General features: G+C 50.3%; 3 protein-coding genes across 3 annotated transcripts; all 3 read right to left on the bottom strand.

Moving 5' to 3' along the window:
- Positions 1 to 1,353: 1,353 nt before the first annotated feature.
- On the bottom strand, positions 1,354 to 2,758 carry ASPACDRAFT_113408 (EI24 domain-containing protein). Its single transcript, XM_020195716.1, has 3 exons — positions 2,584 to 2,758; positions 1,910 to 2,490; positions 1,354 to 1,789 (listed from the first exon to the last, which is right to left on the bottom strand). The coding sequence occupies exons 1-3, from the start codon at positions 2,635 to 2,637 to the stop codon at positions 1,615 to 1,617; spliced, it is 810 nt and encodes a 269-aa protein (XP_020059244.1). The 5' UTR covers positions 2,638 to 2,758; the 3' UTR covers positions 1,354 to 1,614.
- A 2,932-nt stretch (positions 2,759 to 5,690) lies between these two features.
- Positions 5,691 to 8,768, bottom strand: ASPACDRAFT_76010 (neutral/alkaline ceramidase). Its single transcript, XM_020204614.1, has 2 exons — positions 8,325 to 8,768; positions 5,691 to 8,266 (listed from the first exon to the last, which is right to left on the bottom strand). The coding sequence occupies exons 1-2, from the start codon at positions 8,552 to 8,554 to the stop codon at positions 6,184 to 6,186; spliced, it is 2,313 nt and encodes a 770-aa protein (XP_020059243.1). The 5' UTR covers positions 8,555 to 8,768; the 3' UTR covers positions 5,691 to 6,183.
- Positions 8,769 to 9,912: 1,144 nt separating this feature from the next.
- schA (serine/threonine protein kinase SCH9) lies at positions 9,913 to 13,158 on the bottom strand (the record flags this gene model as incomplete). The annotated part of the gene is made up of 3 exons (XM_020202344.1): positions 9,913 to 11,347; positions 11,420 to 12,706; positions 13,088 to 13,158. The coding sequence occupies 3 exons, from the start codon at positions 13,156 to 13,158 to the stop codon at positions 9,913 to 9,915; spliced, it is 2,793 nt and encodes a 930-aa protein (XP_020059242.1).
- Between the last annotated feature and the right edge of the window lie 3,891 nt (positions 13,159 to 17,049).

Below are 17,049 nucleotides of genomic sequence, written 5' to 3'. Positions count from 1 at the left end.
ATAGAGGTTAGATCATGAAAAGAAATGGGTATAGTCTCCATCGAAAATTAGAAAATAGTCGAGGCTGACAACACGTCTAGAAGGATCACAAAGCCGTTGAGTGAAGGTTCCCTGGAAGTTGAAGGGAAAGCCAGTGAGCCACGGGAGGGGGGGAAAGTGCGGAAAGTGACCCCGGAGTGACCTCATTAAATGAATGAAATTGATAGGACGCGGACGCATGGGAAGAGGATTCATCACGGACCTAAAAATTCCCCGCCCAGGTGGAGGTAGAATTTTGGGGCCTTTTGGGACGACAAGCTTAGGCGGACTGGCTGGAATGTACTTTAACTTGGGTCGACTCCGCCGTCGATCGAAAAGTGCAGGTCCAATGGTAATCCAATGGTAAACCACATCGATCACCCGGGATTTGCCGCCGGAATCTACCGGAGGGTACTCTACACAGTCACACAGTACTTAGTACTCAGTAGGCAGATGACCGTTTTGGTTGATTCTAGAAGCTGACCCCTGGTATAGACCAGTGTTTCTGATTCTCGTTCTTGGGGTTTTGGGGGGGGGGGTGAGATGGTGAAACGACCGAGGACAAGGAAGCACCGTGTTTTTTTGAAACGTGGTTGTGAGTTTTCCACGTGGAAGAGGAAGAAACGAAGATGAGAAATGCTTGGTACGTATACGTCACGGTTTATCGATCTGTGACGGAGGAGCAGGAACAGTGAGCAGGGAGCGACCAACTGCGTAATGACAAGATTGCTACTCAACAGGCAATACTCAATCATCCTCATTTCATACTATGTAGATTGCCCTGTGTACGGAGTACTGTCTTCGGAAAACAGATTGCGATTCGTGCCTCTGTATGGCAGACTGGCAGTTCACTGGCCGAACCAAGAGGGGGATCGGAATAGCGGGTGAGTCGATACGGCAAAGCCCAGTGAATAAAGTGATCCACGATCCATCCATGATCCATCCATGATCCATGATCGGTGGACAGTCGGCCGCCGGCGCCCCGGTAGAGTTTGCCGTCAGGGGGAGATTCCCTTTTGGTAATCTGCACCCGCACGCTAACCGGCCCCTAAAAGAAGTTAAGGTCATCTACCTTGCTGCTTAATCCCGCTGAAACTGCAGGCAACGGTGCATCCAGATGGAGGGTGAGTTTGTAAGCTTTTGGGAGGAATGAAGCGCCCTCCTCCCCGATGAGACTAGACTCTGAACAATGGAAAGATTAGCCATTCTCCCCCTCGGCTTTTCCGAGCCGAGGCAGTATGAGAAGTTGGTTTGGTGTATCAAAGTCCCCCTCCCTTACACAAAAAAATAAATAATACAAAAACACAAAAAGAAATAGAGAAAAAAGAAACATAACCCCCCCCCAAAATATTATTGACAAGAGCAGAAGGGAAAAATTTAGAAACAAAACCGAAAATACAAGTGCTAAGACCGAGACTAATGCCAAGATGCACATCAACTGGGCGTGATAATTAATTAGAGTAAAAGAAACGCCTCACAAAAAGTCTCATATATTAAAAGTCATACCTAATCAATCAATCATACATCAGGAAAGAAGACTGGGGGGGAAAAAAAAGGAAAGACAAAAACAAACATGCATCGAACCGCTCACCCACATCATATCAAAGGATCGTCGTCGCGGTAAACACCATCTCGCCCAGGCCTCCTGCCCAAAGGATCGCGTCGATTTTCCAGCTCCACTGCCCAAAGTGCCGACCCAACCGCGGTCGACATGAGGAAGAACATGGACAAGATTGGAACTAGCTGAAGCACCAGGGCGACCGTCCCAAATCTAGGATTGCGGTTAATTAAGTATCCGAGTCGGTGGATCCTTCCTCCGAGAGGGCGGAGTGCACCGTCCGCCCGAGGGATCCAGGGTTGCTTGGTGGTAGAGTCAAGGTCCTGTACTTACGTAGTATACTGCAACTGCCGGCGACGGATCCTCTCCTTCCGCTGCTGCTTCGAGAGATCCAGCAGCTGGAAATAGCGCCAGTGGTGGAAGGGCCCCGCCCGATAGCCCGTCAACACGAGGAACATGAGGGTGCCGCCTGGGAAGGGAATAAGGTTCAGCGGGAGCAGGACGACGAATTCCAGAATCTGTCGCAGGGAGAACGGCGCATAGACGGCGCTCTGGGTGGGTTTGCCGAGTCGCTGGACGACATCGTCGCCCTGCGGGTATAGGACCCGCGAGGCATTCACGAGGTCGCCGTGGCCTTCGCTCACCAGCACCGCGTCGAAGATGTCCACCAGCGTTTCATCGACAAAGAAGGCTTCGAACAGAACCGCCACGATCGCGGCCCCTTCTCCGAGAACGAGGACCGCGCCACTAACCCATGCGCCAGCTCCCTGGAAGATAGCGAGGAAGGCCACTTGCGGCAGGTACGCAAACAGGAATAGCAGGACGTAGATGAAGGCCGAGAGCAGGACAATTGGAATCAACCGAGCCCTGAACAACGGCCAAAGGTATCGGTGGGAGAAGGTGAAGTAGATTCCCTGGGAAATAGTCTATGTCAGTCCACTGTGCTGGAGAGTGATGTGATTGCGGAATAGGCAGCCAGGAAAGGGAGGCAAAATAGCCCGACCTACACGCAGAGGATACAGCCACGCTGCTCTACTGTGATCCCATGATCTGTCAGACATTCCCAGTTACTGTAAGCACGAGACAGATCCCGCCACAGATAGACACGTGCGAAGTTGGAAAGAGCAATGGATCGAGGGTGAAGGAAGATGGATGAAGTAGTTGGGCGACTGTCAACAGACCAAGTATTGCCGCTGCGGCATCATCATCACGCGCCAAGCAGGTCTGCCTTATCGATAAGGAAGTAGATTATGGGCTGTCGATACGGAGATACTTTCACCGCTTTCTCTAATCAGAAATATTTTAGTCCACCTACTGTGAATTCATGCAGCTTTGTTGTATAGCTCTTTCTCGATCTAAACTAAGATACACTCAATTTCTTGCGTGGTCTGTGTAATTTGAGACTCCATAGCTTCCCATTACTCGAAATTACCGATCCTAGCCATTTATTACCATTATCACGTGTAGGAATAAGAGATTCCCTGTTAGCTGGACATGAAGGAAAGGAAAGAGACAAATGAAGACGAGGGACATTGGGGAAGGGAGGCTCGCTCTATATTCTGAAGGAATGATTAGACAATCTGCAATGGAACAATATGCCCACCCCCAAAAAAAGACAAAACTAAAATCCTCCAACTTCAACAGTCGTAGTCACTGTTTCCTTGATCCGCTCAGTCACCGTCACCGTCTCCTTTTCGGTGGTGGTCACCGTTTCAGTTTCAGTAACAGTAAAGAAGCCAGAAGGAGTAACCGGGACAATTTTGATAATATTATCCCCTGGGGAGGTGGCTGGGACGGGATTAGTAGACTCTGCGTTGGCGGTGGTGATAGAGGCACCGTCTTGTGCGGGATCGTCTCCTTGTGGAATTGAGGTGACCATTGCTGCCTTCGCTGTACTCTGAGACAGTTCTGCTTCTGAGGCGGTGGTGGGAATGGCGATGATGACCGTCTCGATAGCCGTGGAGGTTTGCTGAATGGTCGTGACATCGTGGGTCTCTTCAGTTGTTGGGTTGGGGACGGCGGTGATAGTCGCGAAGGCTGTTATGGTTTGATGAATGGTTGTTGTGATGTCAGGGGTCTCGTCAGAGGTCGCGCTAGCAGTTTCTATAGCTGTAGAAGTTTGAAATACTGTAGTTGTGAGGTCGGAGGTTGATTCCGGAGTGGTGGTTGGAATTAGACTTGTCGTCTGGACAGTATGAGTGGGAGTTGCAGACGAAGGCGTTGAGAGCTCGTTGGGCTCAGGGGATGAAGTAGAACCCGTGAGCCCTATATTGGTAGGCGTCACAGCATCTACGTCGAACTCAGAGATAGTGGCTGACTCTGACGCGAGATATGAAGTCTCGTACAGCGTGGTTGACGGGTAAGGAGTGACCAGAATGACGACTACCTGCGTTTCCTCGGGCTCGGTCTCAGTTACGGTCCCTGTAGCGAGAATCACGCCAATAAAAGGAGACGAGTTGACTTGAATTTGTGTTTGAGAGACCCGCGTGATCTCTGAAACACCGCTGGTAGTGCTCGTTTGCCCGGTTGTTTGTGCTTCTGTAGGGGCAGTAATTGAGGTTGCTGTTTGGGCAGCACTGCTCTTGCTGGAAGAGCCTGATGTCTCAGTTGAGGATTCTGAGTCAGGGGTAGCCTGAGATGTAGAGATGGAAGTGCTGAATCCAGGCAAGGTTTCGATGACACCTATCGACGGGCCAGAAGAACTTGTGGTCTCCGCTACGATCGAGGCCGAGCCCTCCGCAGAGCTTCTAGCGACATAAGTTGACATAGGTGTAACCGCAGGCGTAACCGCTGGTGTAAAGGACAATTGGGTGGTTGCGGGCACGGAGGACCCAATGACAGTAACAGCCAATGTAGGAGACTGGAAAAGCGAGCTTGACGCGACGGCGGTTTTCGGAATCACCATGCTTGAGCTGAAAGTTTCCTGCACTGGCAATCCTGTGCTAGCTGTTCCGGAAAAGGATTCCGCGCTTGAACTCCCCTGTTGTCCGGTCGTTGCGCTTGGGATTGAGCTGTCTTGCACGGCTTGACTTGAGACGAACGCTATTGGCACAATCGTACTGGAAAGAGAACTGGATGAGAAACCTGGCGACGTCTCTGAGAGAGCTGCGCTCGTACTTGACAAGGCTTGTTGAAAAGCTATAAGTGAGCTAGCAGTAACAACGGCACTAGCGCTGAAGCTTGGTGAGGCTCCTTCGGTCATAGCACTCGTACTTGTTTGCTGGGCAACCAAGCTACTAGAGCTTGTCAGATCGCCTTGACTTGTCGCGCCTGCGTTGGTTGGAACAACATCAGCAGTAGGAGTACGCGTGAACGAAGATTCTTGTACAGCGGCGCTTACGCTGGGCAAAGTCTGCTGCAAAGCCACACTAGGAGTGGAGGGTTCTCCTTGTGTACTTGTACTTGCTTCAGCTGGAACTGTGCTAGAAGACAATTGCTGACTGGTTGGGGTCTGGGAAGCCACGGAGATTTCTGGAACAGCGATGCTGGAACCGGCCGTGTCCGCCTGAGCCGTTGTGCTTGATCCAGCTACAGGTGTGCTAGATGTAGTTTGCTGAATGGTCGAGGCAATCGTAGGTGAAGGCTCTTCGGTCAAAACGCTGGCAACTGTCGTGCTGGAACTGGAGGCTTTTTGCACTGTCGCAGACGTAGATTGTGGTAGATTGGTAGGCGTCACAGGAACGATGGTCAAGAGGTCTTCATCTCCTTCGTCGAGGTCTCGAGACTTAAGTGATATTGCAACCGCAGGAGCTTCATGCGAGGCTTGTGACAATGCACCAGAAGACTCCGGGTTCCTGGGTTTGTGAAGTAAATGAGCGATCGGGCCGGCCGAGCAAGGATAGGCGAAGACATAAAGAGCGATGGCAGCGTGGATTAAATGCATCTTGTAGAATGCGAAGTGATAGACCCGGAAATAAATGTTGATGGAATATGCCAGAGAACGAAACTGTAAAGAACTGACGTGGTACGAATTGAAATTAACATGGCTTGCAGATCGGGTCAGAACAGCTATTTACCCATTCTGGCTTGAACGAAAGGTGATAAACAAGCAAGAAAGATTAATGAGAGACAATAACGGCAAGAAAGGCTCAAGGGGAGCAAAGAACAGTGTTTTGAGGGTGAAGACGGCCATCTCTTAAGCCCGGCCATTTTATTCAGGTCTTTGTCCAGCGGGAGATGAGACAATCAAGCCCTGAGTGGAGATGAAGTGGTTGGCTGAAGAAAGACGAGTTGCCGCGCGACAACAAAAAAAGAATCCATGCATCATGCACCATCCACCCGGCTTGATTGGCAGTCCAGCATCTTTGCAATTGACAGGATCTTGTCGATCATTTTGTTTTGTTGAAAAAGATCAGAGTGAATCTACACAGCCACCAGAGCTCAGTATTGACCGAAAACACGGCTTAATTGGAAAGTCTCACGTTTGACTATGATGAGACGTTACAAAAATAGACAAGACAACCCAGGTCTATGGCTCAAGAACAAATCATCTTCTTCGGCTACTAGGATAGTGACTCGTGTAGTGCCTAGTAGATTGTTTGACTCCTCTGTCCGCATTCGCAACTTGACATGGTGACGACCCGACATCCAGAACACGGCGATTGTCCTCAATTCAGTGCAACAATAAAAGAGTCACTTATTCCCTCAAAGGCAGTGATTTTGCCGGTCAGCGCTCTCGAGTCCCCGTAGTAGTGGAATCGGTAAGTCCCAGCTTGCAGCGGATTGGGATTGCCAGTGTTGTAGTAATCGTCTTCAATCTCCCACTGAAGAGTAACTTGGCTATAGCCTAGCACTGTGCTTGTCCTGACCCAGTTGTAGACAAGATTCCAGTCTGAATCTTTGCGGACCACCACCCAAGAGCCTGTGCTCGGATCAAGTCGCTCCACGGCGGCAAAAGTCGATTCCTGCCGCAGATTATTCCGCGGATTTGCGCCCACGAATGTCACATTGACCGTGTCCCCAGGGTAGTAGGTGGCATTTTCAAGAGACGAGACAACATCCCCGAAGGCTTTTCCCACAGGGGACCCATCATATACCACACCCGTGATAAAGCTTAATGAATTGTCTGTGTTAATCGGAGGCTCCAGACCAGTGGACAGTGATGGGAGACTGGCTGTATTGGGCGAGTCCCCAAGATATGGTAGATATGTCAGGGTCAAGTTCACATATGCAGCCAGCGTGTTCGGGCCGTAGAGAGTAGAAGCCCCCTCGTAACGTTGAACTCCATATTCCTCCTCTGTAGCTACGTAGTGCGCATAGCTATTCGATGGAGCCCCCAAAACAACAAGAGGATTCTCGATAGAAAGCACGTCCTTCGCAGATGTCGCGATAGCTTCCTTCCAGCGCCTGCCAGACATTGTGGTCGCCTCACTGGTAGAAATGACGAGAAACAACTGCCCTACACGCAGGACTTGGATGTCCACGATGTTGGGCGTCCAAGCATATGGCTGCGTGACAGCACCAACGTCAAGTAGAATGTCCTTTGGCGCCTGGCAAGCCTGCTGCGCCGCCGACGGCTGGTGGACGAATGCGCGGGCGACGTACCACAAAGGATTGGACTCTGCGGGCCCAGTGCCATTTTGAGTGAAGTCAAAATACCCCGGCCCATCAGTAGTGCCGGCGGCAAATGAGAAACCTAGTGCTGCTGAGCACGTAGTCAAAGTGCTCGAGTTGAAAGGTGACTGAAAGGTGTAGTTCGACATGTCGCGGTAGACATGGAACGAGCGGACCTCATTAGGCAGAATTTTGGTCGGGCTCGTGTCCAACTGGCTGTACAATGTCCTTGCAGCTTCATACTGACGTCGCCCGATCTCGAAACAGCTTTTTGCGCCGTTATCTTTCTCGGTGAAGTAGGGCCCCCGGCCGTGGCAGTCTACGGGTTTCCCGCCACAAGTGCTGTCCGTATACTTACATTGTTCTCCCGAACCATCTTCACACCATGCTCCGAGGACATTTGGACTGGTATCACCGACATTAGACTGAGAAAACCCTGCGACAAAGCCATCCGCAAAGTTCTCATCGTCCTGGACGCTCCTTTCGAAGAGCCACGCAGCGACGCCTTTGTTATCCCCAGTGACCAGTGTATTGTTTTCATACATGGACGTTCCATGGACGGGGAAGAAGGACAACACCGCTGTTGTTTTGCTGTCGGATGCTCTATCAAACCTCAGAAGTGTCAATGTCTTGTCGACATTGGCCGAATATTTCGCCTTTTCATCTGCAGGATTAGCATCGTAGGCATAAGGGCTTCTGTTGATGTTGGCGTCTTCAAGATCAATAGAACCGAAGTTGAGAGACCCTGGCACCAAGCTTTCATGAGCCCGCTGTATAGAGAGTAGAACACCATCCACGACAGCTTGATAACTCTGCTTATCGAAGCCCTTGGTTGGGATTTGAGGAAGGAGGTAGTTCATCCATGCGCCTGGGCCTGAGTGGGAATGAGTCCCGGTGAGAGCTAAGTTCTGCTCTCCATATCTGGTATACTCGCCACCTAAAGCAGCGAGGCCTTCAAGTACACCATGCCGCACAGCAGTGTCGCCCGTCAAGGCATCCAGTACGAGATAGATGAAGGTATCGCTTGTGTTCTGTGGGTTCGCCACAATGAAAGCGCGGGAGTAGATCCTTTGTCGCAGGCCAGAGCCAACCTGATCCAAGCTCGCATAGCCATTGAAGATGACTTCCGCCACAGGCCTACATCGACTCAGTCAGTCGTCCTGCGTGATGGGAATGGGGACTGGATCGAGTTTACCCCGTGATATCCGCCTTTCCTGCACCAAGTAAGAAGGTCCCGTTCTCCGCCGCGGAAGACGCAGACGTTGCCGCAGATGTCGTGGTTGCTCTCTGTTTCCATTGCAGTCGGGACTGCACCCTGACCGGCTGATTGACGTTGGAGCTGCTAATCAGCAGGAACAATTGCAGCAGGACAAGTGCTGTCGCTACGCTACTCACGAGGGCTAAGCCAAGCTTGAGATTCGCCATGGTGGTCGGTGAATCGAGGGTATTCGAGCAAGCGTCACATCCGGAAGCTTAAAGCTCCTCACCAGGGAAGAGGGGTCCTTATCAGCTGCTTGCATTCAGAACAGACCGAGGCAGGGACTGTGACTGCGCATGACCGGACAATTTGGGGAGGATAGTGAATATGTACGCCACAGCAGGGTCCTTTCGCAACCTCTCGCAGGGATGGATGGTGAAAGGGAAATTATTGGCGCAGCTGCAGGCAGGAAGGTAACATAAAGTGCTTTCTGATCACCCCGTCGTCATCCGGGACTAAGCTCAATCAGGCACGCAGAAACCGACCCCGCACAGCAAAGACGGCGAGGATGCCTTTCCAAATCTTGCCCAGGGTGAGAATAGATTGATGATAAGCGTTCAGTTCAGCTTGGTTGGTGACGAGATGATTGGTGAGAGCGCGGTTGGTTGTTGTTCAAGGTTGTTTGTGATCACCAGGGACACGGGCAGCATTCCGCAGGGCGGGGAGGGGAAGTAAAAGAGAGAGAAAGGAGCTCGAGCTGCGGTCATTCAGGAACACCAGGCATTCTGTTGGCTCAAGGTTTCTGTCACGTGGACAACGTGGACAAGGTGATGTATCAGTAAATGTAAGGTAAACTAGAAGTAGGCCTAAGAAAGGTCAGATTGATCTAAACAGTCAGGTATTTTATTGTATTATGCACATGCATTGTCTCAAGAGACAACCGGCTCTTCTAGCCTAGCCAATTCAAAGCACAAAGAAAAGACAAGCACACGACCCTTCCTGCGCCATGCTGTCCGACAGTGAACGCCGCTGCATGATCTCTTTGAGTCTGTCCGACCAACTCCCGGATTCAAGGAAAACTGAAGCAATGAACTTGACTTGTGAACAGCTATCACAGAAGCCATAACAAGAGAGCATCCAGAAAAGAAACATTCATGACATAGATCATCCAGCAATGCAGTGAAAAGATATGCTGGGCACAACAACTGGCAATTCCCAGATAAATGAGGAATCATCAGTGGTTCTTGAAACCCGCATGTCCTACTCACAAATGAAAGTTCAATCAATCAATCATAAAAAGTCATCCAACCATCTATCCATTTGACATGATAGAAAAGATCAGAAAGGAGCTAGCACAATAGGCAGAGGGATAAGAACAGGAAAAGCAAAGCCGCTGGGTGTGTACAGCATGATGTTTCCCCAAGTACTCACAGAAAAGAAGCTATAAAATCAAAGACATCCCTGGAGAGCAAGCATGGGCAAATGGAATCAGGGGTTTGAAGCCTATTCCATCTCCACACATAGAAACATGTACAAAACAAGAAGATATAAATCACAACTCCAGTTCCAATGCATCAGGCCATTATCACATGTCGAAATTATCATCAACGTTGAAGATCCCGGGCTCGCCGCCTTCACCAGTTCTCTGAACGCCACTCATACGGTGATCCATGTGGTTGCTTGACACCTGTTGGGCTCGAGGCCACATCTCGGTATCCTCAACCATGTGGTCGCCAGCGTCGTTCTTGAAGTGGTGGTCGATCGAGCTTTCGTTCACAAAGGTAAAGCCCTTGAAATTGGCCTGCAGACCGGGAGACAGCGGTGTCCCTGCAGGCATCAGCCCGTTGGCAAGAGCGGCTGCGCGGTCATTCAGAGAGTTGTTGTTCTCTAGAGCAGTGGTGAATTCGGGGTCGAAATTGGAAGTGTCCGTATCGGATTTGAGGACAGGCTTGAAAGGAGGTATCACCTCCTTACGACCCAGTGCCTTCCAGTCAACATCGTCAAAGAAAGGATGGGCCATGAGCTCCTTCGCGTCGCCCTTGGCGCCAAGACGGTGCTTGGGGTTCCGGTTGAGCAAGCCCTTCACAAAGTTTCTTCCCTCCGTGCTCAAAGCATCACGAGGAAAACGGACCTTGCCAAAGGCGATGTTCTTGTACATTTGCTGGGTATCTTCGGCATAGAAAGGACTCCAGCCGCAGCACATTTCGAAAACAAGGACTCCAAGAGACCAGAAATCGACCATCTTGGTATAACCTTGTTCATCAAGCAATACCTCCGGGGCGAGATATTCGGTCGTTCCGCAGAAAGTATTTGTGGTATCGTTTTGGGTGAGATTAGCCTTGGAAAGGCCGAAATCACAAAGAGCGATATGGCCATTGGCGTCGAGGAGAATGTTCTCCGGCTTAAGATCACGATACACGATATCGTGGTCGTGTAGATGCTGTAGGGCCAAGATCAACTCGGCAATGTAAAACTTAGCACGTGCCTCTTGGAATCGTCCTTCCTTCTGGAGATGCCAGAATAGCTCGCCGCCGGACATGTAGTCCGTGACCAAGTAAAGGTCGGTGGGTGTTTGAAAAGAGAACTTCAGCCCGACGATGAAGGGAGAAGCGGCCATAGCTGTCCGAACCAGAATGTTACGCTCACCCAAGGTATGCGCAACCTCCTTCTTCTGTATGATGACCTTCTTCGAAAGAACCTTCATAGCGTAAATACGCCGTGTATCCTTCTTTTTCACTTGATACACCTGGCCAAAAGTTCCCTTTCCAATAAGTTTCAAGATCTCGAAATCGTTCGGTCCCACCTGCTTTCTCTCTGTCTTCTCGAAATGCATCTGCAGGTGGATCTCTCCGGACACCTGAGAGTCACCCGCCGCACGGGAAGCCAAAGGAAACCACCCTTCCAGGCGACTGTTGTCTTCCATCAGATTGATGCATAGTCGCACGTGACCAAGAAAATCTTCATGGTTGTTCCGATCATAGACGGACACATCAATTTCCGACTCGTCCCCGAAGACGTCGCTGTCCAGTGTTAGCAATGGTCGGGGTCTTGGATACAAGCGCCATGTGGCATAAAACACGGAATAAACTTACAAAGTCGTTTCGTGATTCCAATGAGGATCAGTGACAGGAGCCCGACCACCCCTCAAATCGGGACCGTCTAGCGCGCTGTTGTTGCTACTCTGTCGACTTTTCATTGGAATCGCCATCGGCCGTCCAGCTTCGGGTTCCAAGCTCTCCTGTTCCTTTTGCTGCCGTTCCAGCGAAGCGTCTTCCTCCTCTTTGGCACTCTTCGAAATCGCTTCATTCCATTCAAAAACGCACACCACATAGGGATCGAATCCGGGGCGCAATCCCCTGGCCTCGGAGATCTTGACAAACAACTTGCCCTTCAGTGGGGCCACGGGCGGGCCATTAGACGGCGACGGAGTATCTCTCTCGGGGGGGAAGGCCTCGTTGAGCTTCCCGGCAAGCTCGTCGGTTGAGCTTGTTTCGTCGCCGGACTGGGCTGGTACGGGAATTGATGTTGGAGGAGACGATGTGACCGGCTTCTTGTCCGGTTGCGATCCTTCGTTGGACATGGCCCGTGGAGTAAGTGGGGGTGTGTTCTTAAAGCGCACAAGATCCGACACGGTTCCAGTTAGCTTCGCCAGATTCTCAGAGGTTATAGAGACAAGTGGTTTTTCGTGTTCGAGTAGAGGGGCATCCGCCAAACATAGGGTATCTGACATGTAAGGAGGAAGAGAAGGGTTGGAGAAGTGTGTGGCAAGGACAGGGTCGTCAGAGACGCTGGAAACTGGCAGGGAGGTATGACGACGGGCTGGAGATTCGGAAGAAGACATGCTCCCGGCGGGCGAGAGATAATTCTTCAACGTATTGAAAATAGAGCTCATGCCTCTGTCCGAGGTAAAAGAACCAGATCCAGTCTCATCCGACTCTTTCTGCAGAAGGGAACAAGCGGAGTGGTACGGGGGTGTAGGTAGGTTCGTGGGGGGGAATGTCTCTGGTACTATCATATTCGTCTCAAGATTCTGATCCGGCGAAGCGACAGATAACTTGGTGTCCATAACCTCCGGGCGCTCCATCAAGACAAAGGAGTCCGAGGGTGAGGAATTGTGACCAAAAATTTGAGAGTCCCGACCTCCTCCAGCGGACGTATCCGACTGGAAAGAAGACGCGGAAGCACGAGTCTCAGAAGAAGAACACCGGGTGTTGGGGCGACGAGTGTTATTATTTGAGGGAGAACCAACCTGGAAGTAACTGGAACTTAGGGAGGGCAGACGCTTATCTGCTAGGTCGGGCTGTGGAGTCGAGATTCCGGTTGGCGTCGGACTGTTTGAACCGATCGAATCTTGGTTGTCTTCCTCTTGCACACCGCTGCTACAGAAGTAGTTAGCCACCGCAGAGGAAAACGAAGAATTGTTGAATCGGCCGCGACACAGAAAGCAGTAAACCCGCAAAGCGCCTCAAACATAACGACTGGGTGACAAGAAATCGAATGGATGGCTTTTGGGGAGGGGGGGGGAACTTCAGGGCGGTGCAGATGTGAGCCAAGACGATAAGGATACAAGACTTGGCGTCGTTGGCCTATCGTGGTTGACTCATGATGCATGCAATATTACCCGGAACATAAGTGACATGTAAGGAATGGGTAGCATGAGGGCATTCAGGTTCGGAGTGCAAAGGCCGAACCTTGGTAATCCTCATGGCGAGATCACAACCATCTGGTGGCGGATGAAGTATCCAAAGTAGCAGACTCACCTCCGGGGTATGGGCTGCTTCAACATCTCCGCATCTCCGCGCGATTGGGTTGCACTATGAGCAGCAGCCATGATTATGTTCCCATCCGACAACCAAGTCCTCCACCTAGCGCACCGGAATTAAAGATCGTCGTTCGAGACGTTGCGACGCGACGGATGACGTAGTGGAGCGTGAGGTGAGTCGAGGCCGACTAGCGAGCGACAAATCTCTCTTCCGGAAGATGTAGGGGAAGAGATCTTAGCTAGAAAACGTTTGTCGGGGAGATGATGTTGGGGAGTATAGCCCAGGGGAATTTGCGGGATGTTGGATCCGATCGGGTTCGGATGACAAGGCGACGTGAGAAGAATGGGGAGGGGTAGAAGGATAGAGAAGGCGGGATTAAATGACCTGTTGGGTGGTAGGAAGGTGTTAAAAGCACAAGAGCCAGAAGTGGATCCGAGCGACAGAAAATGTTGAAAGAGGCGGAGGCGGATGAAGTCAGGCGCAGATTAGGGGGAATTCGAAGTGGAATTGTAGTTATGGGGGGGGTGAGTAAAAGGGAACTGGGTAACTAGGGTAGGGTAGAAGGCTTGGTAGAGGAAGAGGGGGGGCGAATAATAATGCCACAGGGCAGGAAAAAAGCGAGCGAGAGAGAGAGAGAAAAAACGAAGGGGTGATCTTTTTTTTCTTTTCTCGCCCAGAAAGGAACCCCAATGAGTTCGTCCCTTTTTTTTTCTTCTAGTTCTCGTTCTCTCTCTCAGCTTGGGGGCGAGCTGAAGAAACCCGAAGACAAGAGACAAGACACGAGGAGGATGAAATGAATCATTGGAACTTACAATTACTGCCCGTCGTCAATGTGGGTTGCAAATGGAGCCTTAGCGTCAATCAGGCCCAGATGGACAAATGGCGGGCGGACACCGGCGGATAGCGGGTTCGGTTGGTGTAGTGGGATTGACTCAGGTAAGGTAAAGGTAGGTAGGTGGTGGGTGGGTATTAGTTAATGGGTAGATGAATCGTGAGTCGGTTGCTCGTCTGATCGATTTATATAACCCTGTCAAAAGATACCAACACATCAACTGTTAGAAAGAGGAAGAGAGAGAGATCTTTCATGGTTCACACCCTTCAAGAATCTGGCAAATGTGGATGTTGATAAGTGTGGAAGCAAAGGGTGGTGGCGTTCATGCAGTCCCAAAAAAGAAGAAGAGGGAAAAACAAAAAAGAACCACCGCCAGTCATAGACTCAAGGTGCCGCTGAAGCCGCTGAATGGATTAGGGACTTGCAGAATACCAAAGGGGAATGAACTTCAAAAATTTGCGGACAAAAAAAGCAAAAAGAAAAGAAGGTTGAGATCATTGAAGGCATGGGCTGGATTACGGGGAAATCGAACCAATGGTGAGGGGTAACCACGAACCAGGTGATAATCACAATTGAAGATAGAAGAAGTAACAGTCAGGCGATGGTCGAAGGGTAGTATATCGCACTCAATGACGAGTACGAGTGCAAGCAGACACTTGTGGTGATGCTAGTAGTGATGCTAGGGTATACAATAAGGTCGAGCGGGAGGTTGCTACAATTGGGACAAAAATCAATCATGCATGAAAGATAAAGAAGGGGGGAAAGAGAAGTCTGAGACAATTGATGAGGAGGGCATTAATGTTGTATATATGCTGTTGTAGGTTTGTTGGCCTGTAACAGAGCTTATAGTCCAGGGGCTGTTGAACGGCAATGAAACACAAATCTTGCACCTACCTTAGTGCGGAGTTGCCTTAAGCAGGAGAAGATAAGTTGATGATGGGAGGCAAAATGCCACCTTTTGGGGGCACAGGAACAAATCACAACCAAGTAAGGCGAAAGGGCTCGCGCGGAGTGGAGATGGCGGTGGTTTGGACAAATGAAGGAATAGAATCGGGGGGTTGGGTTGGAGCCACTTGGTGAAGTCAACCACAAACCGACTCGCAGGGCAGCAACATTATGGTCCTTTAAGGTATTACCGCCAGTGCTTGCCAATGGATAGATGAATCGCAACGTGAGAAAGAAGGAGCCGTGATAATATAGTAGTAGGACCGGTGATGGTTATGATAGTAAGTGAAAGGAGCAATAGTAAAATCAAAGTAAGGTAGCAGCCGCAGAAGAACAAGAATCATGGATCAAAACAATAGCTGCCTTGGTAGTTCGAAATGGGGCCTGAAACCGACGGAATGGACAGAAACAAGCAAGCAAACAAGCAAGCAGGAAATCAAATCCTAAACCGTATTTATCGCATAGAAATCCTAGGGGAAAAAAAGAGGAGGGGGAGGGGAGTCATCTGAAGATAAATATGAACCCCGAACGTTTATTGTCCGGTCAAGAGAAGCAAGAGAAGCAAGAGCTTCAAGCCGCTGATGACTCTAAGAAGGTCTGATGATGAGCAGCCACTCGGTGCATGATTTGCCTCTTAACTATTTGGGATCAATGATGACTGATTATCCGCCCCGGTGAGCGTCACTCCATGGTTCATGGGGGAGAACCGGGCATTCTCGAAAGTCTGCCATATTTCTCCTTCCACCTCTGCGTGTGGTCGGTAGTAACCGGTCCGAGTAAGGGGATCATCGAGATGCCGTTCAACCACAGCCCAGGACGTATCAATTCAGATCTATGCGCGATCGATCTTCCATCAGTTCCTTGACATTTTCTTGGATCTGGTGTCGACTTTTCGTACCTCCTTCCTTCCACCATACATACTTACAGTACCATGGAAGAAAGGGCTTTCCATTCTTCTTTTTGGGCAACACCATCTGACAGCGGTCCCCGCGATTTAGCAAGTCTATCCCAAGTATACTATTGTACCCCCGGTTCCTCAGCGATGCTATAGCTTTTCCCCCCAGGCTTATCCGCTAAGCGCCGCGTGAATTAAAGTTCTACAATTAAGAACTTCCGGATGATAAGTCCGCCCGCCACACACACACCACCAAACACACACACCACCACCACCACCACCACCACCACCTCCTCCTCCTTTACCTCTTCTCCTCTTTCTCCTTCAGTCCGTCCGTTCGTTGCCTTGCCGGCAACTGCAATGGGGTGGGGTCTCCTCGGCGACCAACGCTATCAACGCAGGTCATTGAAAATGGATGATTGATTGACAGACAGATTCTAGTCGGCGGATGAGTAGGTGGGTGACTCGATTATTTGGCGGGCGATGATGCTATCCACTTGAGCTGCAGGAAGCTGTGACATTTCATCACCGATGTCACCTTTGGGTTGTCGCCTATGGACTACTAAAGGGGATTTTACTTCCCTAGTAGCTCTCGACCGGACCGGGAGTGGACCGATTACCTCCTTAGGAATGTCTCGCTTCCTGAAGTGGTTGCCTTCGCTGTCATGGAAGTATGTGAATTTCTCGTCCGAGTACTGTAAATACTCCCCTTGCCGTGACAGCCACCGGGAATCGGCTCGCCTTGCTGAGAAAACTCGCCCAGGGATAATTACCAGTCCGTCCTTAGTATGATAAGAGATGCGATTTTGTTTGTGACATCACACTTCGGCGGAGTATTTTCAGCTCGTGTTTGTTGTGGTCGCGGTCATAGCCGGATTATCTCAGATGGGGATGAAAGGGCAGCGCCTTGCCGGCTGAGATGATGGTTACTCTGCAGCATACATGAATCTATTTTCGGGAGTAGTATAGCCGCAATGCCGCGCCGCATTTACGTACAGTACAAGCAAGCCTTCGATGTCGAGTCTTCTTCGCTTTACTGTTTACTGTCGATGTCATCCTCGGGCTTTCCGTGCATGTCTAATTTCTTAGTCAGATGCTCTAAGTTAACAACGAGTTGCGCAACAGCTTCCCCCCTCCCTTCTGTCCACTGAATTTCGTTCTTGTCCCAACTGAACAAAAGTAAGACGCCGATGATGATGATAATGATCCTCGTAAAAGGTGAAAAAAAAAAAAAAAAAAAAAGGAAAAAACAGAGAACCACATCGAGAACCAGCGGGATTTCCGGGC

This window comes from Aspergillus aculeatus (genome assembly GCF_001890905.1).
Source record: "Aspergillus aculeatus ATCC 16872 unplaced genomic scaffold ASPACscaffold_3, whole genome shotgun sequence".
Lineage (NCBI taxonomy): Eukaryota > Fungi > Ascomycota > Eurotiomycetes > Eurotiales > Aspergillaceae > Aspergillus > Aspergillus aculeatus.
This window is presented reverse-complemented; position numbering and strand designations above follow the sequence as displayed.